Source organism: Pan paniscus, chromosome 2 (assembly GCF_029289425.2).
Source record: "Pan paniscus chromosome 2, NHGRI_mPanPan1-v2.0_pri, whole genome shotgun sequence".
Taxonomy (NCBI): Eukaryota; Metazoa; Chordata; class Mammalia; order Primates; family Hominidae; genus Pan; species Pan paniscus.
This window is the reverse complement of record NC_085926.1, coordinates 149,336,824-149,358,167: the sequence shown is the minus strand read 5'-3', so window position 1 is coordinate 149,358,167 and position 21,344 is coordinate 149,336,824. Positions and strand designations below refer to the sequence as shown.

The following is a 21,344-nucleotide window of genomic DNA, read 5'->3' as shown; positions in this document are numbered from 1 at the left end:
ACTTTTATTTAAGCTGAACGAGAGAATTACCTTCATCCTGCTGTTCCTTCCTTTGTTTATCTAATGATAAGGTGGAAATGCTGTCTCCAATCATACAAAGCTTATTTAAAATTTTTGTAACCAGGTGGTTACGATGGCAAAAGTGGTCATATGATTAATCCTATCTTAAATTTTAATTTGGACTAAATTATAATAATACATCCATCATCTTTTTATCTGTATGAAAATCCAAGCAGTTCAGCCCCAGTGTTATTTCTCAGTGTAGTTTGTAGCTAAAGGGTGGTTGCTGGTGGAATCCAACATCATGCTGTTCCACAGAACGGTGGGATTTATTACAAATTATGAAGGTCATTTTGCTTGGAAAAGCACAATAAAGAGTTTATTTCAATCCTGCATTTCAGGAGAGAATTAGGTTTGAATTCCTGGGCTTGCCCCACATATGGGTAACAGATACCTTTTTTTTTTTTTTCTGACAAGCTGAGCATATTTCTTCCCTGGTTATGCTCCCCACCTCTTGTGGCAGCCATGAGCTGGAGGAGGGACCAAGGAAAAAGGCAGAGAGATGTCCCAAGCTGAGCAAAAGCAGACAGCATCATGCCTGCACAGGGTCAGCATGGCTCAAGCCCTCTCAGCTGGTCAGTCGCTGTTGTTTATGGTCATTACTTGGCAGTGAAGTGTTCAATGTGTCTTTTTTTTTGGCAGGGACTTGAAAACCGGTTAGAAAGAGATTTATTCTCCCTTCCAGTGGATTATTACAACCTTTAAAAAATGTTTCTGAAGAAGGTTTAATAAAATGAAAAAACATATTATATATGAAATGATAAAATGTGTTACAAAATTGAGTTTGATCACATGTACACATATACACGTAAATGTATGTACACCTATACATATACACACAATAGATGAAAAAGGCTGGAAAGGAATACAACAACATGTTTAAGGATTATATAAGTGGTGAGATTGAGTAATTTTTTCCTTTTTACTGCTTAATTACAGTTTCCAAATGTTTTATTATGCACAGATATTACTGTTATAATCAGTTTCTTGAAAGTTACTCTAAAAGAATTAACGTATATAAAGGAAACTAAATTCTATATATTTTAGTCGTCACAATCTTTCTTATGGTTTCCAGTTTCCCTTTTAATGAATGCCTGAGTAATAGGGATTGCTGGTTTTCATAAAGAAGTGAGAAGCTGTGAAGAAATTTTCACAACAGTAAATATCCCACTTGATCATAAAGCGCAGTGTGAGGCCAGCAGCACACACTATAGTTTTGTAAAGAGTGCATATGACCACAAAGGGTAGGAATGGAATTGACCACTTACGACCCTTAAAGAAGGTCTCCCAGATTCCCAGAGTGAGTGTGTGGTGGTCCTGGGACTTTGCTCCACCACTCTTTATAACTCTGAGGTATGTTTTTTCAGGATGAAGGTAAAAGGCAGAGGAATCACCTGCTTGCTGGTCTCCTTTGCTGTGATCTGCCTGGTCGCCACCCCTGGGGGCAAGGCCTGTCCTCGCCGCTGTGCCTGTTATATGCCTACGGAGGTACACTGCACATTTCGGTACCTGACTTCCATCCCAGACAGCATCCCGCCCAATGTGGAACGCATCAATTTAGGGTGTGTGAGACCTCATGTTTCCTCTTCTCAAAGAGGGATCAGTCGCAGCAGTGACTTGTCCCTCAAACATCTATGACTTTGGGAGATGAATCTCAATTGTTTTAACAATATTTCTTTTCTGAAATGAGCTCATGAGAATTTTGTTTGTTGGGGGCAATAAGAAAGCTTTTCCTGGTAAACTTTTATTAGGAGAAAGTTCTTCTAGAATTTGAAGTCCCTCTTGGTAGGTTGGGAGACTCATGATGGTAAAAAGCTTCTTTCTGGCTACATTTTTGCTGGAAAATGATATAGTTTCTGTTAACTATTGGGGTTATGATCATTCATCATAAGAGATGACAGGGTAACTGGAAGTGTCTGCCTATATAATACACACACACACATACATATATATATATATATATATATGTATCCTTTTTATAGGCCCTTTGGTTTCTTTCCATACAAACTTATTTAAAATGGATGCCTAATTAAATTTTTAAAAATATGACTGTATTTTAAACGTTCATGAAAAAAAAAGTCTGTGTGTGTCTGAATACACATGTTGGACTTAGCATCGTTTATTTGACATTAGTGAGCATGTACTATGCACTGGGGATACAATGGTAAGATATACTATTCACTTCTAGGATGTGTACTGATCGTTAAAAAGACAAGACAAATGTACGGTCAGTACAATTAATAAAAACTAATAGAGCATACAAAGTGTTTTAGAGACAGTCACTAATATTAAGAGCTAACATTAAGGTTGTGCTCAGTAGGTGCTGGCATTGGGTTAAGCACTGCATCCATTTAATCCTCATAACCCCTTTGGAGTGAGTTCTATTATTTACATTTTATAGATGAGGAAACTGAGGCACAGAAAGCCTGCTGATTTTACCCAGGGTTGCACCACTACTCTGTTGAGCCTGAGCTCGTAATCATACCCAAACGAGACGCCCAAGCCTGGCCTCCAGAGCCCAGGCTTCTTAACCACTGCTGACGAATTCCACCTGGGGGAGTGGTGAGGAGATAGTGTCATGAAAGAATGGGCTAGATATTAAGTGTTCACAAATAGAAAAAGGTGAGGTCAAGGGCATTCCAACCTGAGGGAAAAGCATATATATAAAAGTTTGAAAATGATAAGAAATGTGACAAGTTCCCAGAATATGAGGGGGGTGATTGTAACTGAAACGGCAAGAACTGGGTAGAGAGCCGACCTTCTGTGGCATCTGGTGAATTTCAGTTTTTGAAGCATTTGATTGTCTCAATAGAGTACAGTTATAAAGAGAGGTATTGAGTTTTCTTGTGTTTATTTTGGTTATGACATTTGAACTTTAGTTGACAGACTTAGCTTATGCCTAGAATGTCATTTTTTATTTCAGATACAACAGCTTGGTTAGATTGATGGAAACAGATTTTTCTGGCCTGACCAAACTGGAGTTACTCATGCTTCACAGCAATGGCATTCACACAATCCCTGACAAGACCTTCTCAGATTTGCAGGCCTTGCAGGTGAGACTGATGGAGAGAGGGGGCAGGTTAAAGAGGTAAGGTGGGACCTGTGAGATAGACCTTCAAAGGCTGCCTATCTCTACACAATACGAAAATCAACATTCTGTAAATTGGAAGCAGACGTCAATGGAGAATGTTAACTGATTTTTAACTGTGGAACTGTGTGTATAAATTAGAATAATAAGAACTCTGAGGCAAGTTTTCTACTACCTCAAGCTAATAGAAAAAAAAATCAATACCCAGAGATGATAAACCTTCAAAATTTAATCCTAAAAGGACACTTCTAGTCATGTTTATCTGGGAATTGAATGTGGTTCCTAAAAGTAATGACTATCTTAGACATATAATAGTTTTATATAAATCAATGTACTATTTTCAGTTTCATTTTATTTACTTATTCATGTTCTACCTTGTTCAATTTTTTAAAGTTAAGAGGACTCCCAAGAATGCATAAAATCATGCAAGAATGATCACAAAAGTAAGTGAGAAAGTAAAAGGTAAAATAAGCCTAGAGGTAAGAATAAAGGGAACATGAGGAAATGCATACATAGAGACCTTTAAGTCTGCTATAAGTAGGACTTGAAGCTTTCAAGACGCTAACAATACATGACATCTATTAAAACTTAAACTGTTCAGGAAAAGCACAGCCATGTATGATTTTAAATCAGAAAGAAATGTCTTACAAAACTCCTCATAAAATACAGTGCCATAAAATAAAGTCAATAATATCCTTGTAAAAGATGAAGTACCTGTGTTCATAGAGCCTTCTAACATATACCAGAGCTATGTAAGGGAGGTTATAACCATGGTGGAGAGCAATAGAGTATAATGTAGCTATGTGATTCTGTTGATTTGGTTAATCAGGCTCTATTTGGAATGTATGTCTTCGGAGGAATAGATGGATTGCATGTCCTTTATAGAATTCTCTACATATATTTATTCTCTCGACCAAATTTTCAATGGCTGTTGAGGAACATTGAGTTGGAGATTGAACTCCCAGGTTACATTTGGGGCAAAGCTCTTCTATGTTGCCAACTTATATTTTCTTTTCTTATTAGGGGTCTTGGCATTCTAGAAAAGCATTCTCGACAGAGATGATAGTTCAGGCCAAGTCAGGAAAATATGATGAGAAATGGTGTTTACTAGCATTTCTTTTTTCTTTATGGGAGAGAGTATGTTCAACTGGTAATTGGAGAGGGAATTGGAGAATACCTGAGCACTATTGAAATATTCAAAATTATTTTAATTGCAACTCAAAATTAGTCATATTACTCATAACCAAAAAGTATAAGACACGTCTTAATGTCCATCAACCAATGATAGATAAAGCGTTGTGCATGTATACAGTAGAATACTATTCAGCAAAGAAAGGAATGAAGGGCTGATACATGCTATGAGAGGGACAGGTCTTGAAAACATTTTGCTAAGTGAAAGAAGCCAGACACAATGCCATAAAGTGTATGATTCCATTTATATAAAATGTTTAGAATAGGCAAATCCATGGAAACAAAGTAAATCAGTGGTTGTGAAGGGCTAAGAGGATAGGAAAAATGACTGCTAATGGGTATTAGTTTTTATTTTAAGGTGCAAAATAAAGTTTATTAGAAACTTTAGGCCGGGCGCAGTGGCTCACACCTGTAACCCCAGAACTTTGGGAGGCCGGGGGCGGGGGGGGAGCAGATCACCTGAGGTTGGGAGTTCAAGACCAGCCTGACCAACATGGAGAAACCCCATCTCTACTAAATAATACAAAAAATTAGCCAGGCGTGGTGGCACATGCCTGTAATCCCAGTTACTCAGGAGGCTGAGGCAGGATAATCACTTGAACCCAGGAGATGGAGGTTGTAGTGAGCCGAGATCACTCCATTGCACTCCAGCCTGGGCAACAAGAGTGAAACTCCATCTCAAAAAAACACAAAACACAAAAAAGAAACTTTATTTAGAAGTTTCTAACAGTGGATATGGTTGCACAACTCTATGAATATACTAAAAACCAATAAATTGTACACTTTTAAATTATTTTTTTGAGACAGAATCTTGCTCTGTCACCCAGGCTGGAGTGCGGTGGTGCAATCTCAGCTCACTACAACCTCCACCTTCCAAGTTCAAATGATTCTCATGCCTCAGCCTCCTGAGTAGCTAGGGAGTGTGTGCGTGTGCCACCATGCCCGGCTAATTTTGTGTGTGTATATGTATTTTTAGTAGAGACGGGATTTCGTCATGTTGGCTAGGCTGGTCTCAAACTCCTGGCCTCAAGTGATCTGCCCGCCTCAGCCTCCCAAAGTGCTGGGAGCCACCATGCCCAGCCAGTTGTACACTTTAAAAGGTGGATTTTATGGCATGTGAACTATAACTCAATAAATTAAAATCAATAGTCTCTCTTATGAAAAATTTATGTTTAAGAAATCTTAAATTTACTTGAAATACTAAGACTTAAAAAAAAACCTTATAAAAATTTTCAACCATGGACAAAAGTAGAAAGAATATAATGAACTGTAATGGACCATTACCCAGCTGCAATAGTTATGGACTCATAGCAGATGTCTCACCTGCACCCCTACCCACTATTCTCCGCTCCATTCAACTATTTTGAAACAAATCCAAATTTTCATAATATTCATCTGTAAGTACTTCTATATATCTCAAAATTAAGAAATCTTTTTAAAATAACCACAATATCATTCATATATCTTAAATTTTAACAATCATTCCTGGCTGGGCATGATGGCTCGTGCCTGTAATCCCAGCACTTTGGGAGGCTGAGGTGGGCGGATCACCTGAGGTCAGGAGTTTGAGACCAACCTTGCCAACATGGTGAAACCCCGTCTCTACTAAAACTACAAAAATTAGCTGGGCATGGTGGTGGGCACCTGTAATCCCAGCTACTCAGGAGGCTGAGGCAGGAGAATCGCTTCAAACCAGGAGGCGGAGGTTGCAGTAAGCAGAGATCACAACACTGCACTCCAGCCTGGGTGACAGAGCAAGACTCTGTCTCAAAAAAAAAAAAGAAAAGAAAAAGAAAAAAAGAAATATATATATCTCATTCCTTAATATAAATAGGCAAATGTTCATGAGTGTTCTAATTTTTCTGATATTGTCATATTTAATTTGCAATGAATTTGATTGAATTGGGATCCTAAGAAGGTATATAAATTGCACTGAATTAATTTCAACATAAGTTTTGTTATTGATAGGACTTTTCCCTCTTGTGAAAATTCCTTTGACAACATAAATATGTTATTTTTTTTAATTCATAGGTCTTAAAAATGAGCTATAACAAAGTCCGAAAACTTCAGAAAGATACTTTTTATGGCCTCAGGAGCTTGACACGATTGCACATGGACCACAACAATATTGAGTTTATAAACCCAGAGGTTTTTTATGGGCTCAACTTTCTCCGCCTGGTGCACTTGGAAGGAAATCAGCTCACTAAGCTCCACCCAGATACATTTGTCTCTTTGAGCTACCTCCAGATATTTAAAATCTCTTTCATTAAGTTCCTATACTTGTCTGATAACTTCCTGACCTCCCTCCCTCAAGAGATGGTCTCCTATATGCCTGACCTAGACAGCCTTTACCTGCATGGAAACCCATGGACCTGTGATTGCCATTTAAAGTGGTTGTCTGACTGGATACAGGAGAAGCCAGGTATCTATATTGTTTATTTTTTTGTCCCAATTAAGTGGAGCAAATCTGCTTGGAGGTATTATATTAGGAAGTGGAGAGCCCAGGGTAATTTAGGAGAGAAAATAACATCTCAGAAATAATTCAAGAATAATGAATTATTTACACATCATCTATGGGTGTTTTGGCAACTGTGGCAGTCAAGTAGTGTCACAGAACTGTTTCACAAAGCCTAAAAATCCTTACTATCTGGCTCTTTATAAAAATGTTGCTGATCCCTGGCTTAGAGAATAAATCTCATGCTCCTTAGGCTACAAGCCAGGTCCTCGTAGTGTGGTGCTGGCCTATCCTCAGCCTCCTTTCCCTCCTCTCCAACCCTCAGCCCTGCCCATCCCAGGCACACAGGCAGTTTTTGCTCTTAACAACTCTGGACAACTTCCTGCCACACCACAAGCTGTTTTACCTCCTCATACCTGCTGCTGCCCCTGCCTGGAGCCCTTCCTTTCCTTTTCTGCTTGATGGTTCTCAGCCAGCCAGCAAACTGCTCAGCCGTTCTGAGAAGTCTGGCTGCTTCTCCACCCACCCCATCTCCATCAGAATAACCATTTCACCACTTGGGTTGTTTGCCTATACTTCCATTCTTGAATGGATAACATTTGGTTATATCTACTCCTATTAGAAGTCTTTTGCCTTTCCTGCATCTAGTTTATCTTTAACTGTGGTTTCAATATGTCCCAAACTTACATATATGTATAAAAACACATCATATATGCATTTATACATCTGTCATATGTACATATACATATGCACACACACATAATCACACACTGCATACTGACATCTCAGTCAACAACAGATGGCATATATAATGATCCTCCCATAAGATTTACAATGGAGGTGAAATAAAACTATTGCCTAGTGACATTGTAGCCATCATAAAGTGGTAGTGCAATATGTTACATTTTCTAAGTTTAGATACATAAATAATTACAATTGTATTACAGTTGCTTACAGTATTCAGTAGAGTAATAGGCTGTATGGGTCTGTAGCCTAGGAGCAGTAGGCTTTACCATATAGCCTAGGTGTGTAGTAGGCTATACTATCTAGGTTTGTGTAAGTACACTGCATGTTTGCACAACAAAATTGCCTAATGATGCATTTTTCAGAATGTGTCCCTGTTGTTAATTCATAACTCTATATATGTAAAATAATGAAACCCATAGGGGCTCACATCTTTCAGTCTTAATAATCAAGTGTTATCCTTTTGACTGAGATGACTTAATAATTTTTACAAGACCCATGGGTCAGTCACATCAACCTCTTCTGCTTTGAAAAATTGTCATCGATTTCAAGAGATTCGACAGTTGTTCATGGCTTCAGGTGCCTCACTTGGCATGTGGTAGGCAATCCTTTTGCACTGATCTCAGTAGTTAAATGTAACACTCCTTTATCTACTTGTGGGTATCTTCTATTCTTTGATTCTGCAAAGATGTTGATGCAGCATTTCTATAAAATGAATTTGTGGCTGTTTCTCTAATGAGCATTTATTTCATGAATATGAAATTTATGTTCTGCTGCTCTGTTTCCATTCTTTTTTACATACTTGACAACCTGTTTTTATGCTAAATCATAGTGTAATCTTAATTGAAACATTTTAAAGGCAAATTTAATATATGTCGTAGCACCAATACATGTGATACAATGGAAAGCAATGACAATAGCTATGACAGTCTTTATAGGTATACAAGCTGTGATAGCTATATTGATTGCCAATTTGTCAGCTGTTACTGTAAAACATCCTCAATTGTAAGGCACATCTCAATTTATAAGTTGAAATGTGAAAAAACAAACAAAAAAACATGGTCATAGAATTAGGCACTTTTTCTTGCCTGCCTGTCTGCCTTTCTTCCTTCTGCTGATCTTTCCTGAGCATCCATTGGCCAGGGCTGGGGACATACAGATGAACAAGAATGAAGTTTATAGTTTCATGGGAAGACAGATAAGTAAACAAGTCATTCTAATAGTGAATAATGAAAAAGTAGGATATAAGAAGTGAAGGGTACCCGGAGACTATAAAACAGGGAGCCCACCCAGAAGAAGTGCTGTTCAGACTGGGTTCTGAAGGATGATTGGTACGTACTTGGGTCATGATGAAAGACACCAAGTGTGCGGGACATAGAAGGAACAGCGTATGCCAGAGCCAATGGGGCATGGCAGGGTTGAGGAATGGAAAGGATTTCCATGGGGCTGGAACCGAGTGTGATGGAGGGAATGGGGGTGATGTGGTCAGGTTTGCATTTGAGGCAAAATACCTGACGTCCAAGGCCTGCTAACTCTGGCTCAGGGCAAGCAATAATAAGCATGCCACAGTGTGAGCATAGTCTATGATGAGGTTTCATTAAGCCAGAAGTCTGCCATGTTGTCTTAGCCCAGGGTACTGATAAGTAGGTAAAGGAATACAGCTTGTTGGCAAGTGGGTGATGGGGAGGCAACTCTTTTTTTTTTTTTTTTTTTTTGAGACAGAGTTTTGCTCTTGTTGCCCAGGCTGGAGTGCAATGGTGTGATCTTGGCTCACCGCAACCTCTGCCTCCTGGGTTAAGTGATTCTCCTACCTCAGCCTCCCGAGTAGCTGGGATTATAGACATGTGCCACCATGCCTGGCTAATTTTGTATTTTTAGTAGAGATGGGGTTTTTCCATGTTGGTCAGACTGGTCTCAAACTTCCAACCTCAGGTGATCTGCCCGCCTCGGCCTCCCAAAGTGCTGAGGTTACAGGCGTGAGCGATTGCGCCCAGCCAGGAGGCAACTCTTATGATTGTTCAAAGGTTTCCCAACTTGCCAGCCACCTCCTCTGCATAGGTTTAGACTATAAAATTTGCTGAAGAATGCCTACTGGTCAGGCATCTGTGACATTACCTGTCACACTGTAGTACACGCAGAAGAGTTTGGTGTCCTTGGTCAGAGTGAGTTTCTTAAGCCTTTGAGAGGACATGTGCACACATGGGAAGGAGATTTGACCCTATCTAGCCACTCTGACAAATTAGATCTTCTAAGAAGTACAATGCTTTTGTTAAGTGCCATGTCCAGTGCATCATATAAGAGCTACTATATGGAACAGCATGGATGTCTCAGGCTGTATTTTGTGTAAGGGAAAAGTCTATACCTCTTACCAAGTATTCCAGTGACCAGCCATTTTAAATAGGCTCACCAGAGCAGAGCTTTTAAATGGTATGTGATATCCAAATATTTGAAAGACAAGGCACCTATGACTTAGAAATGCTGGTCCTTATAATGCTGGTCCTAGTGCTGTAAGACTTGCAACCTCTGACTTCGCCAGAATGTCAGACCTTTAATGAGCCTCCCCACTGCCTTGGCAAAATGTTCTTCCCTCCCCCTTAAACCTGAACCTGCTCTAGTGCATCTACCTCATCCAAGGGAACCATCAACCATCCAGTTTCCAAAGTCATAAAACGGAGTCTTCCTTGACCCTTCCTTTTAGTCACTGTCCGTATTCAGTCAATCCTCACCTCCTATTGATTGGTTCTACCTTCTTCATTGTCTCCTGCGTCCATCTGCTTCTCTTAATTCCTGTTGCTACTAAGCTAGACCAGGTCAAGGTACCCTGTAATTCAGTCAATATTCTTTTGGATAATGGAAATAAACTTGGGTTTTTTAATGATACCCAAGGAATTATAAATAATCCTTTAATAAACAGCTTGTCTTTTAAAGAACAGTGAGGTCCTGTGGCCATCTTAAAATGTTAAAATGAAGAAATAGAACTAAACTGTTATTAATAAAAACTGACAAACATGAGCATATCATTTTGTTTCCCTAGATTAAAAAAAATGACTTATTCAACTAATGTTTACTGGGTACCAAATATATATCAGGCATTTGCTGAACATGGGAAATACTGCAGTGAATAAGATAGACAAAATCCTATGTCTATGCATATTATGTTGTAGCAGGGTATACAGACATAGCTTTTTAAAAAATCAAATTCAGAAGCAAAAAATCAGAAAACTTTCCATTGAACACTAAAATTTCCAAATTGTTTCAGCTTCTAGCAAAAGCTATTTCTTCAAAATGTTTGTGTCAATTCATAAAGAGGTCACAACTGATAATTCAATTGTGATTTTTTTCCAGATGTAATAAAATGCAAAAAAGATAGAAGTCCCTCTAGTGCTCAGCAGTGTCCACTTTGCATGAACCCTAGGACTTCTAAAGGCAAGCCGTTAGCTATGGTCTCAGCTGCAGCTTTCCAGTGTGCCAAGCCAACCATTGACTCATCCCTGAAATCAAAGAGCCTGACTATTCTGGAAGACAGTAGTTCTGCTTTCATCTCTCCCCAAGGTTTCATGGCACCCTTTGGCTCCCTCACTTTGAATATGACAGATCAGTCTGGAAATGAAGCTAACATGGTCTGCAGTATTCAAAAGCCCTCAAGGACATCACCCATTGCATTCACTGAAGAAAATGACTACATCATGCTAAATACTTCATTTTCAACATTTTTGGTGTGCAACATAGATTACGGTCACATTCAGCCAGTGTGGCAAATTTTGGCTTTGTACAGTGATTCTCCTCTGATACTAGAAAGGAGCCACTTGCTTAGTGAAACACCGCAGCTGTATTACAAATATAAGCAGGTGGCTCCTAAGCCTGAAGACATTTTTACCAACATAGAGGCAGATCTCAGAGCAGATCCCTCTTGGTTAATGCAAGACCAAATTTCCTTGCAGCTGAACAGAACTGCCACCACATTCAGTACATTACAGATCCAGTACTCCAGTGATGCTCAAATCACTTTACCAAGAGCAGAGATGAGGCCAGTGAAACACAAATGGACTATGATTTCAAGGGATAACAATACTAAGCTGGAACATACTGTCTTGGTAGGTGGAACCGTTGGCCTGAACTGCCCAGGCCAAGGAGACCCCACCCCACACGTGGAGTGGCTTCTAGCTGATGGAAGTAAAGTGAGAGCCCCTTATGTCAGTGAGGATGGACGGATCCTAATAGACAAAAGTGGAAAATTGGAACTCCAGATGGCTGATAGTTTTGACACAGGCGTATATCACTGTATAAGCAGCAATTATGATGATGCAGATATTCTCACCTATAGAATAACTGTGGTAGAACCTTTGGTCGAAGCCTATCAGGAAAATGGGATTCATCACACAGTTTTCATTGGTGAAACACTTGATCTTCCATGCCATTCTACTGGTATCCCAGATGCCTCTGTTAGCTGGGTTATTCCAGGAAACAATGTGCTCTATCAGTCATCAAGAGACAAGAAAGTTCTTAACAATGGCACATTAAGAATATTACAGGCCACCCCGAAAGACCAAGGTTATTATCGCTGTGTGGCAGCCAACCCATTAGGGGTTGATTTTTTGATTTTCCAAGTTTCAGTCAAGATGAAAGGACAAAGGCCCTTGGAGCATGATGGAGAAACAGAGGGATCTGGACTTGATGAGTCCAATCCTATTGCTCATCTTAAGGAGCCACTAGGTGCACAGCTCCGTACATCTGCTCTGATGGAGGCTGAGGTTGGAAAACACACCTCAAGCACAAGTAAGAGGCACAACTATCGGGAATTAACACTCCAGCGACGTGGAGATTCAACACATCGACATTTTAGGGAGAATAGGAGGCATTTCCCTCCCTCTGCTAGGAGAATTGACCCACAACATTGGGCGGCACTGTTGGAGAAAGCTAAAAAGAATGCTGTGCCAGACAAGCAAGAAAATACCACAGTGAGCCCACCCCCAGTGGTCACCCAACTCCCAAACATACCTGGTGAAGAAGACGATTCCTCAGGCATGCTCGCTCTACATGAGGAATTTATGGTCCCGGCCACTAAAGCTTTGAACCTTCCAGCAAGGACAGTGACTGCCGACTCCAGAACAATATCCGATAGTCCTATGACAAACATAAATTATGGCACAGAATTCTCTCCTGTTGTGAATTCACAAATACTACCACCTGAAGAACCCACAGATTTCAAACTGTCTACTGCTATTAAAACTACAGCCATGTCAAAGAATATAAACCCAACCATGTCAAGCCAAATACAAGGCACAACCAATCAACATTCATCCACTGTCTTTCCACTGCTACTTGGAGCAACTGAATTTCAGGACTCTGACCAGATGGGAAGAGGAAGAGAGCATTTCCAAAGTAGACCCCCAATAACAGTAAGGACTATGATCAAAGATGTCAATGTCAAAATGCTTAGTAGCACCACCAACAAACTATTATTAGAGTCAGTAAATACCACAAATAGTCATCAGACACCTGTAAGAGAAGTCAGTGAGCCCAGGCCCAATCACTTCTATTCTCACACTACTCAAATACTTAGCACCTCCACGTTCCCTTCAGATCCACACACAGCTGCTCATTCTCAGTTTCCGATCCCTAGAAATAGTACAGTTAACATCCCGCTGTTCAGACGCTTTGGGAGGCAGAGGAAAATTGGCGGAAGGGGGCGGATTATCAGCCCATATAGAACTCCAGTTCTGCGACGGCATAGATACAGCATTTTCAGGTCAACAACCAGAGGTTCTTCTGAAAAAAGCACTACTGCATTCTCAGCCACAGTGCTCAATGTGACATGTCTGTCCTGTCTTCCCAGGGAGAGGCTCACCACTGCCACAGCAGCATTGTCTTTTCCAAGTGCTGCTCCCATCACCTACCCCAAAGCTGACATTGCCAGAGTCCCATCAGAAGAGTCTACAACTCTAGTCCAGAATCCACTATTACTACTTGAGAACAAACCCAGTGTAGAGAAAACAACACCCACAATAAAATATTTCAGTACTGAAATTTCCCAAGTGACTCCAACTGGTGCAGTCATGACATATGCTCCAACATCCATACCCATGGAAAAAACTCACAAAGTAAACGCCAGTTACCCACGTGTGTCTAGCACCAATGAAGCTAAAAGAGATTCAGTGATTACATCGTCACTTTCAGGTGCTATCACCAAGCCACCAATGACTATTATAGCCATTACAAGGTTTTCAAGAAGGAAAATTCCCTGGCAACAGAACTTTGTAAATAACCATAACCCAAAAGGCAGATTAAGGAATCAACATAAAGTTAGTTTACAAAAAAGCACAGCTGTGATGCTTCCTAAAACATCTCCTGCTTTACCCAGAGACAAAGTCTCCCCTTTCCATTTCACCACACTTTCAACAAGTGTGATGCAAATTCCATCTAATACCTTGACTACAGCTCACCACACTATGACCAAAACACACAATCCTGGAAGTCTTCCAACAAAGAAGGAGCTTCCCTTCCCACCCCTTAACCCTATGCTTCCTAGTATTATAAGCAAAGACTCAAGTACAAAAAGCATCATATCAACGCAAACAGCAATACCAGCAACAACTCCTACCTTCCCTGCATCTGTCATCACTTATGAAACCCAAACAGAGAGATCCAGAGCACAAACAATACAAGGAGAACAGGAGCCTCAAAAGAAGAACAGGACTGACCCAAACATCTCTCCAGACCAGAGTTCTGGCTTCACTACATCCACTGCTATGACACCTCCTGTTCTAACCACAGCCGAAACTTCAGTCAAGCCCAGTGTCTCTGCATTCACTCATTCCCCACCAGAAAACACAACTGGGATTTCAAGCACAATCAGTTTTCATTCAAGAACTCTTAATCTGACAGATGTGATTGAAGAACTAGCCCAAGCAAGTACTCAGACTTTGAAGAGCACAATTGCTTCTGAAACAACTGTGTCCAGCAAATCACACCAGAGTACCACAACTAGGAAAGCAATCATTAGACACTCAACCATCCCACCATTCTTGAGCAGCAGTGCTACTCTAATGCCAGTTCCCATCTCCCCTCCCTTTACTCAGAAAGCAGTTACTGACAACGTGGCGACTCCCATTTCCGGGCTTATGACAAATACAGTGGTCAAGCTGCACGAATCCTCAAGGCACAATGCTAAACCACAGCAATTAGTAGCAGAGGTTGCAACATCCCCCAAGGTTCACCCAAATGCCAAGTTCACAATTGGAACCACTCACTTCATCTACTCTAATCTGTTACATTCTACTCCCATGCCAGCACTAACAACAGTTAAATCACAGAATTCTAAATTAACTCCATCTCCCTGGGCAGAAAACCAATTTTGGCACAAACCATACTCAGAAATTGCTGAAAAAGGCAAAAAGCCAGAAGTAAGCATGTTGGCTACTACAGGCCTGTCCGAGGCCACCACTCTTGTTTCAGATTGGGATGGACAGAAGAACACAAAGAAGAGTGACTTTGATAAGAAACCAGTTCAAGAAGCAACAACTTCCAAACTCCTTCCCTTTGACTCTTTGTCTAGGTATATATTTGAAAAGCCCAGAATAGTTGGAGGAAAAGCTGCAAGTTTTACTATTCCAGCTAACTCAGATGCCTTTCTTCCCTGTGAAGCTGTTGGAAATCCCCTGCCCACCATTCATTGGACCAGAGTCCCATCAGGTATGTGAAACTTTTTCTTTACACTTAGTTTTTGTTAGAAAACAAGAAGAAGATTGTTATGTTTTGAGATTAAACATCCAAAGAATCAGTATCAGTTTCAAATTTTTCTAAGACAAAGAAACTATTAATATCCTCATTTGACACTGGCATATTTTCACTCATCAGAAGGGCTTAAATATGTTAACTAAGAACATTTTTTGGAATGCCTCAAAAGCTGATTCAAAGTAATATGATTTGAAAAAGAGAGAATGGTTATTGTATTGAACCATCTGGCTTTTAAAGTAAAATTATGTGAATAAAAAAATCCAGGCTGAGCACAGTGGCTCACGTCTGTAATCCCAGCACTCTGGGGAGGCCAAGGTGGGTGGATTACCTGAGGTCAGGAGTTCAGGATCAGCCTGGCCAACATGGTGAAACCCCTACTCTACAAAAAAAAAAATACAAAAATTAGCCGGGTGTGGTGGTGGGCACCTGTAGTCCCAGCTACTTGGGAGGCTGAGACAGAAGAATTGCTCGAACCTGGGAGGCGGAGGTTGCAGTGAGCCAAGATTGTGCCATTGCACTCCAGCCTGGGCAACAAGAGTGAAACTCTCTCAATAAAAATAAAATTAAATAAAATAATCCAGGAATAATTTTAGCAATCTGAAGACTAGATGTCCTAATTTTTTTTTTTTTTTTTTTTTTTTGGTCTGTCACCTAGGGTGGAGTGCAGTGGTACAATCATGTCTCCAGGGGCTCAAGCAATCCTCCTATCTGAGCCACCTGAGTAGCTGGGACTACAAGTGCACACCACCATACCTAGCTAATATTTTATTTTTTTGTTTGTAGAGACAGGGTCTCACTATGTTTCCAGGGCTGGTCTTGAACTCCTGGGCTTAAGTGATTGTCCCACCTCAGCCTCCCAAAGTGTTGGGATTATACAAGTGAGCCATAGGGCTGGGCTTTCATTTTAATTTAAATGTATTCTTAGTAGCCCAAAAAACGATAGCTTTATGTTTTCTAAATAAACTTTGATGACCTGTAGCAATAATTTTCTTTTTTTCTTCTCAGGACTTGATTTATCTAAGAGGAAACAGAATAGCAGGGTCCAGGTTCTCCCCAATGGTACCCTGTCCATCCAGAGGGTGGAAATTCAGGACCGCGGACAGTACTTGTGTTCCGCATCCAATCTGTTTGGCACAGACCACCTTCATGTCACCTTGTCTGTGGTTTCCTATCCTCCCAGGATCCTGGAGAGACGTACCAAAGAGATCACAGTTCATTCCGGAAGCACTGTGGAACTGAAGTGCAGAGCAGAAGGTAGGCCAAGCCCTACAGTTACCTGGATTCTTGCAAACCAAACAGTTGTCTCAGAATCATCCCAGGGAAGTAGGCAGGCTGTGGTGACGGTTGACGGAACATTGGTCATCCACAATCTCAGTATTTATGACCGTGGCTTTTACAAATGTGTGGCCAGCAACCCAGGTGGCCAGGATTCACTGCTGGTTAAAATACAAGTCATTGCAGCACCACCTGTTATTCTAGAGCAAAGGAGGCAAGTCATTGTAGGCACTTGGGGTGAAAGTTTAAAACTGCCCTGTACTGCAAAAGGAACTCCTCAGCCCAGCGTTTACTGGGTCCTCTCTGATGGCACTGAAGTGAAACCATTACAGTTTACCAGTTCCAAGTTGTTCTTATTTTCAAATGGGACTTTGTATATAAGAAACCTAGCCTCTTCAGACAGGGGCACTTATGAATGCATTGCTACCAGTTCCACTGGTTCGGAGCGAAGAGTAGTAATGCTTACAATGGAAGAGCGAGTGACCAGCCCCAGGATAGAAGCTGCATCCCAGAAAAGGACTGAAGTGAATTTTGGGGACAAATTACTACTGAACTGCTCAGCCACTGGGGAGCCCAAACCCCAAATAATGTGGAGGTTACCATCCAAGGCTGTGGTCGACCAGCAGCATAGGTAAGACTATACCTTTGGGTTGGAATTATCTGCTTTATCTATTTAGCTGTACAACTTCTGAAATGGAAAAAGTGACACAGTGAGGCTAGCAGCAGTTTTAGAGTACACACAGACTTTGGACATAAAGGAAACTCTCTCGAAAAAAACTAATCTTTTGAGATCATTTGAATACAAAAACCATTCTTTTCACATGCTTAACTCAAAGGGTCAACCTCATAGGGTTTTTATATTTTAGGCAGAATAAAAAAATCTCATTTATCTCCATACTTGGCACAGTTTTAAAATAGTAACTGTAGGACAGGCACGGTGGCTCACGCCTGTAATCCTAGCACTTTGGGAGGCCGAGACAGGTGGATCACCTGAGGTCAGGAGTTCAGGACCAGCTCGGCCAACATGGTGAAACCCTATCTCTACTAAAAGTACAAAAAAAAAAAAAAATTAGCCGGGCATGGTGGCGGGCGCCTGTAATCCCAGCTGCTTGGGAGGTTGAGGCAGGAGAATTGCTTGAACCTGGGAGGCAGAGGTTGCAGTGAACCGAGATTGCACCACTGCACTCCAGCCTAGGCAACAGAGTGAGACTTTGTCTCAAAAAAAAAAAAAATAGTAATTGTATAAATATATTCACACTCTCTGTAAACAAAACAGAGAAGGGAATTTTTATGATGCAGTGGAGATTCTAGAGAGAGACACTCCGTTATTTTACTCGTCTGAGTCCCCTATTCGACATTTTACACTTCATTATAATCAGTACTTAATTTTTTCTTTCCTAAAATTACAAAGCACTTTGTGAAAGTCACAATATTAAGACCTCCACCAAGTGAAACATATTCAGGGCCCCCACATTCTGATGTGATGAGACACATATATACAAATACACACTTTCTCTGGTCTGTTATAGGCATATGAATATATATATTTTTTGAGACGGAGTCTCGCACTGTCACCCAGGCTGGAGTGCAGTGGCATGATCTCTGCTCACTGCAAGCTCCGCCTCCCAGGTTCACGCCATTCTCCTACCTCAGCCTCCTGAGTAGCTGGGACCACAGGCACCCGCCACCACATCCGACTAATTTTTTGTATTTTTAGTAGAGACGGAGTTTCACCATGTTAGCCAGGATGGTCTTGATCTCCTGACCTCGTGATCTGCCCGCCTCGGCCTCCCAAAGTGCTGCGATTACAGGCATGAGCCACCGCGCCTGGCCTCAATATTCATTTTATAGCTGGCTTTCTATATAAATTATATCTTCAAAAATCAATAATTATAGCTTATGAGGTTTTTTTTTGCAAGTGGCATGACTTTACACAATGGTTTTCCATTACATGACAAAAAATGAGGATGAGAATTTCCATCTTATATATCTGTTTATTCATTAATAGAAAACATCCATGCAAAAAAATTACACATAGTAAATGTGAATTTGTACTCATGCTTAGGAGTTGAAGATTTTTTTCTAATGACACGAGTTGATACTGAATACAGCTAATAAATTTAACTTGTGATCTTTAGTTCAAAAGTAAATGTTAATTCTCAAGTTTTTCAAATGTCATCAAAAATCACCTAAATTAAATTGAAATTTGTTTAGATTTAGAATTTTTAAATGCTGAGTTATGAAATGTGAGTTTTGTGCTTTGGAGAGGCTGAAGATGCCTCTGCATTAAGCTTTATTAAGAATTCTGTCTTCCACTCTGGGAAACCTTCTATTTTCAAAAGTAAATTCTCTCAAAAATATTAGTTTATAAAAAGAAACAACAATAGTTCTGTCTGTTATATGTCACAATCTCCAGTTGCATCAGATCTTGGGTGCAGGGGATATCACTCTAAGCCAGTTTTTCTCCAAGGGAAGACCCCCTACCAGTAGCATTAGCATTGTCTGGGAATTTGTTGAATCAGGAGCTCTGATTTTATTTTAATAAGCAATCTGTTCTTAAAAGCCCTCCAGGTGATTTTGTTGCTAAAATTTGACACTTGTTTTCAAACGTAATTGTTTATGTTAGTTGGGAAGTTTTTTAAAGAGTGGGTTTCTACATCCTTGGCGAGACCTATTGAAGCAGAATTTCAGGAAACCAAAGCCAGGAAATATGCATCTTAAACTCGGCCCATGTAATTCTAATGCAGCTGATGAGGGATCTTCATTGAGAACCAAGTTAGAACAGTGGTTCTTTGCTGCACATGGAAACCTTTAATCCGGAAAATTGTAAGAATCCTGATGCCTAAGCCATGCTGCACACATATTAAGTCAAATTCTGGAGGTGAGACTCAGACATCATTATTATTTTAAACTCCACAAGTGTTTTAATGTTTAGCCAAGTTTAAGAACCAATACTTTTAGAAAGCATTAGGAAAGAATGCCAGTATAGCATGGTGGAAAGCATAAGGCTTGAGAACCAGCCCTGTGACCTAAGACAAGTTGCTAAATCTCTCTAAATACCAATTTTTCAGCTGTATAGTGAGGGAATTACTTCAAGATTAAACAACCAGTGCAAAGCACCTGGCAGTTTCCCTTCCTTTAGGTGTATTTGTATTGATTTTACTTTGGTTTATATGCCAGAGAACTTCCTTCCATACTTGGGGGAAAAAAAATTTCTCTAATATTTTACTATAATACTTTCCATACTTACCTTTGCTGGAGAATAACAGTGACTTGATGGCTGGGTGTGGTGGTTCACGCCTGTCATTCCAGCACTTTGGGAGACCAAGGCGGGAGGATCGCTGGAACCCAGAAGTTGGAGACCAGCCTTGGCAACACAGTGAGACCCTGTCTCTACAAAAAATAAAAAAATTAGGAGGGCATAGTGGTGTGTGTCTGTAGTCCTAGCTACTCAGAGGTTGAGGTTGGTGGATTGCTTGAACTGGGAGGTTGAGACTGCAGTGAGCTGTGATCTCACCACTGCACTCTAGCCTGGGCTCCAGAGTGACACCCTGTCTCAAAAAAATATAAGTAAGTAAATAGAAAATAGGAGAGAGAGAAATGACTTGAGGCTGTTTGACTTGGTTAGCACTTATGCTATGAAAAGTTTTTACTTTCCTCTCCAGTTTTATCTACCTGCTTAGCCCATGTTGCCCAAAAATAAGAAAGACGTTTTCTCATATAGGTATCCCTGATAGCAATTTTAGCACCAGTTGAGTCTCCACTGGTCTAAAAAAGTAGATTTAGTTTTACCAGGAAAGATCTGCCATCTGGTGGTTAAATTTGGTAATGATAGGCTGTGCAGCCACTGTACATCTGGAGAAAAATGGTATTCCACACAGCTCAATCTAGTGCAAAAACTAGTCACTGTACAGCTGCCCATAGAGGGCAGATGCTGCAACAACCTTCTAAGGAATCTTGCGTTGGTATTCTCTTTATAACAAAGTAAAATTTTTTTTTTTTCTAAAACAGTTTCATTTTTGTCACCCAGACTAGAGTGTAGTGGTGTGATCTCGGCTCACTGCAACCCCAGCCTCCTGGGTTCAAGCGATTCTCAAGCCTTAGCCTCCCAAGTAGCTGGGATTACAGGCATGTGCCATCATGCTCAGCTAATTTTTCGCATTTTTAGTAGAGATGGGGTTTTGCCATGTTGGCCAGGCTAGTCTCAAACTCCTGCCCTCAAGTGATCTGCCCACATTGGCCTCCCAAAATGCTGGGATTACAGGTGTGAGCCACTGTGCCCAGCCAAAGTAGAATTTATTTTCTAACCAAATGATTCAGTAATTGTTTTGTTACTAATAACTGTTTAGAAAGTATCATCTGGCATCTTTTCTGAGCAACTGAGTTTACCTATATATATTACAAAATCACCATGTTTGTGGATCCAATTAGTTTACTTGGTATGTGAAATGGTCAAGGAAGTCATGGTGTCTAGAACTCCCATATTTCTAGCATGTGCCTCTTCATTAAGATTTTTTTAAAAAAATTACTATGTAACGGAGATTCATTTGAATTCCATCTGAGAAATACTTACTTGCACTAAATTATACCTGTTCAATTAGGTAATTTCATCTTTCAGCAAATGGCTTAGAAGACAATAAGCTGGTAGTAATTTTTTTTTTTATTGCAACAATTTAAAGCTAATCACACATACAAAAACAGGTAACTATGAGGTGATGGATATGCTAGTTAATCGTGGTCATTTCTCTCTCTCTCTCTCTCTATATATATACCTCAAAATGTATGTGTGTATAT

At 40.3% G+C, this 21,344-nt stretch overlaps 1 protein-coding gene across 1 annotated transcript in view; it reads left to right on the top strand.

Moving 5' to 3' along the window:
- Positions 1-21,344, top strand: part of IGSF10 (immunoglobulin superfamily member 10) — a 28,720-nt gene that overhangs the window by 4,754 nt on the left and 2,622 nt on the right. Inside the window, exons 2-6 of the mRNA XM_003826461.6 lie at positions 1,428-1,622; positions 2,984-3,113; positions 6,371-6,761; positions 10,884-15,230; positions 16,281-17,181. Of these exons, the coding sequence (XP_003826509.3) occupies positions 1,429-1,622; positions 2,984-3,113; positions 6,371-6,761; positions 10,884-15,230; positions 16,281-17,181 (5,963 nt within the window). The 5' untranslated portion in view covers position 1,428. The remainder of the gene's footprint in view (positions 1-1,427; positions 1,623-2,983; positions 3,114-6,370; positions 6,762-10,883; positions 15,231-16,280; positions 17,182-21,344) is intronic.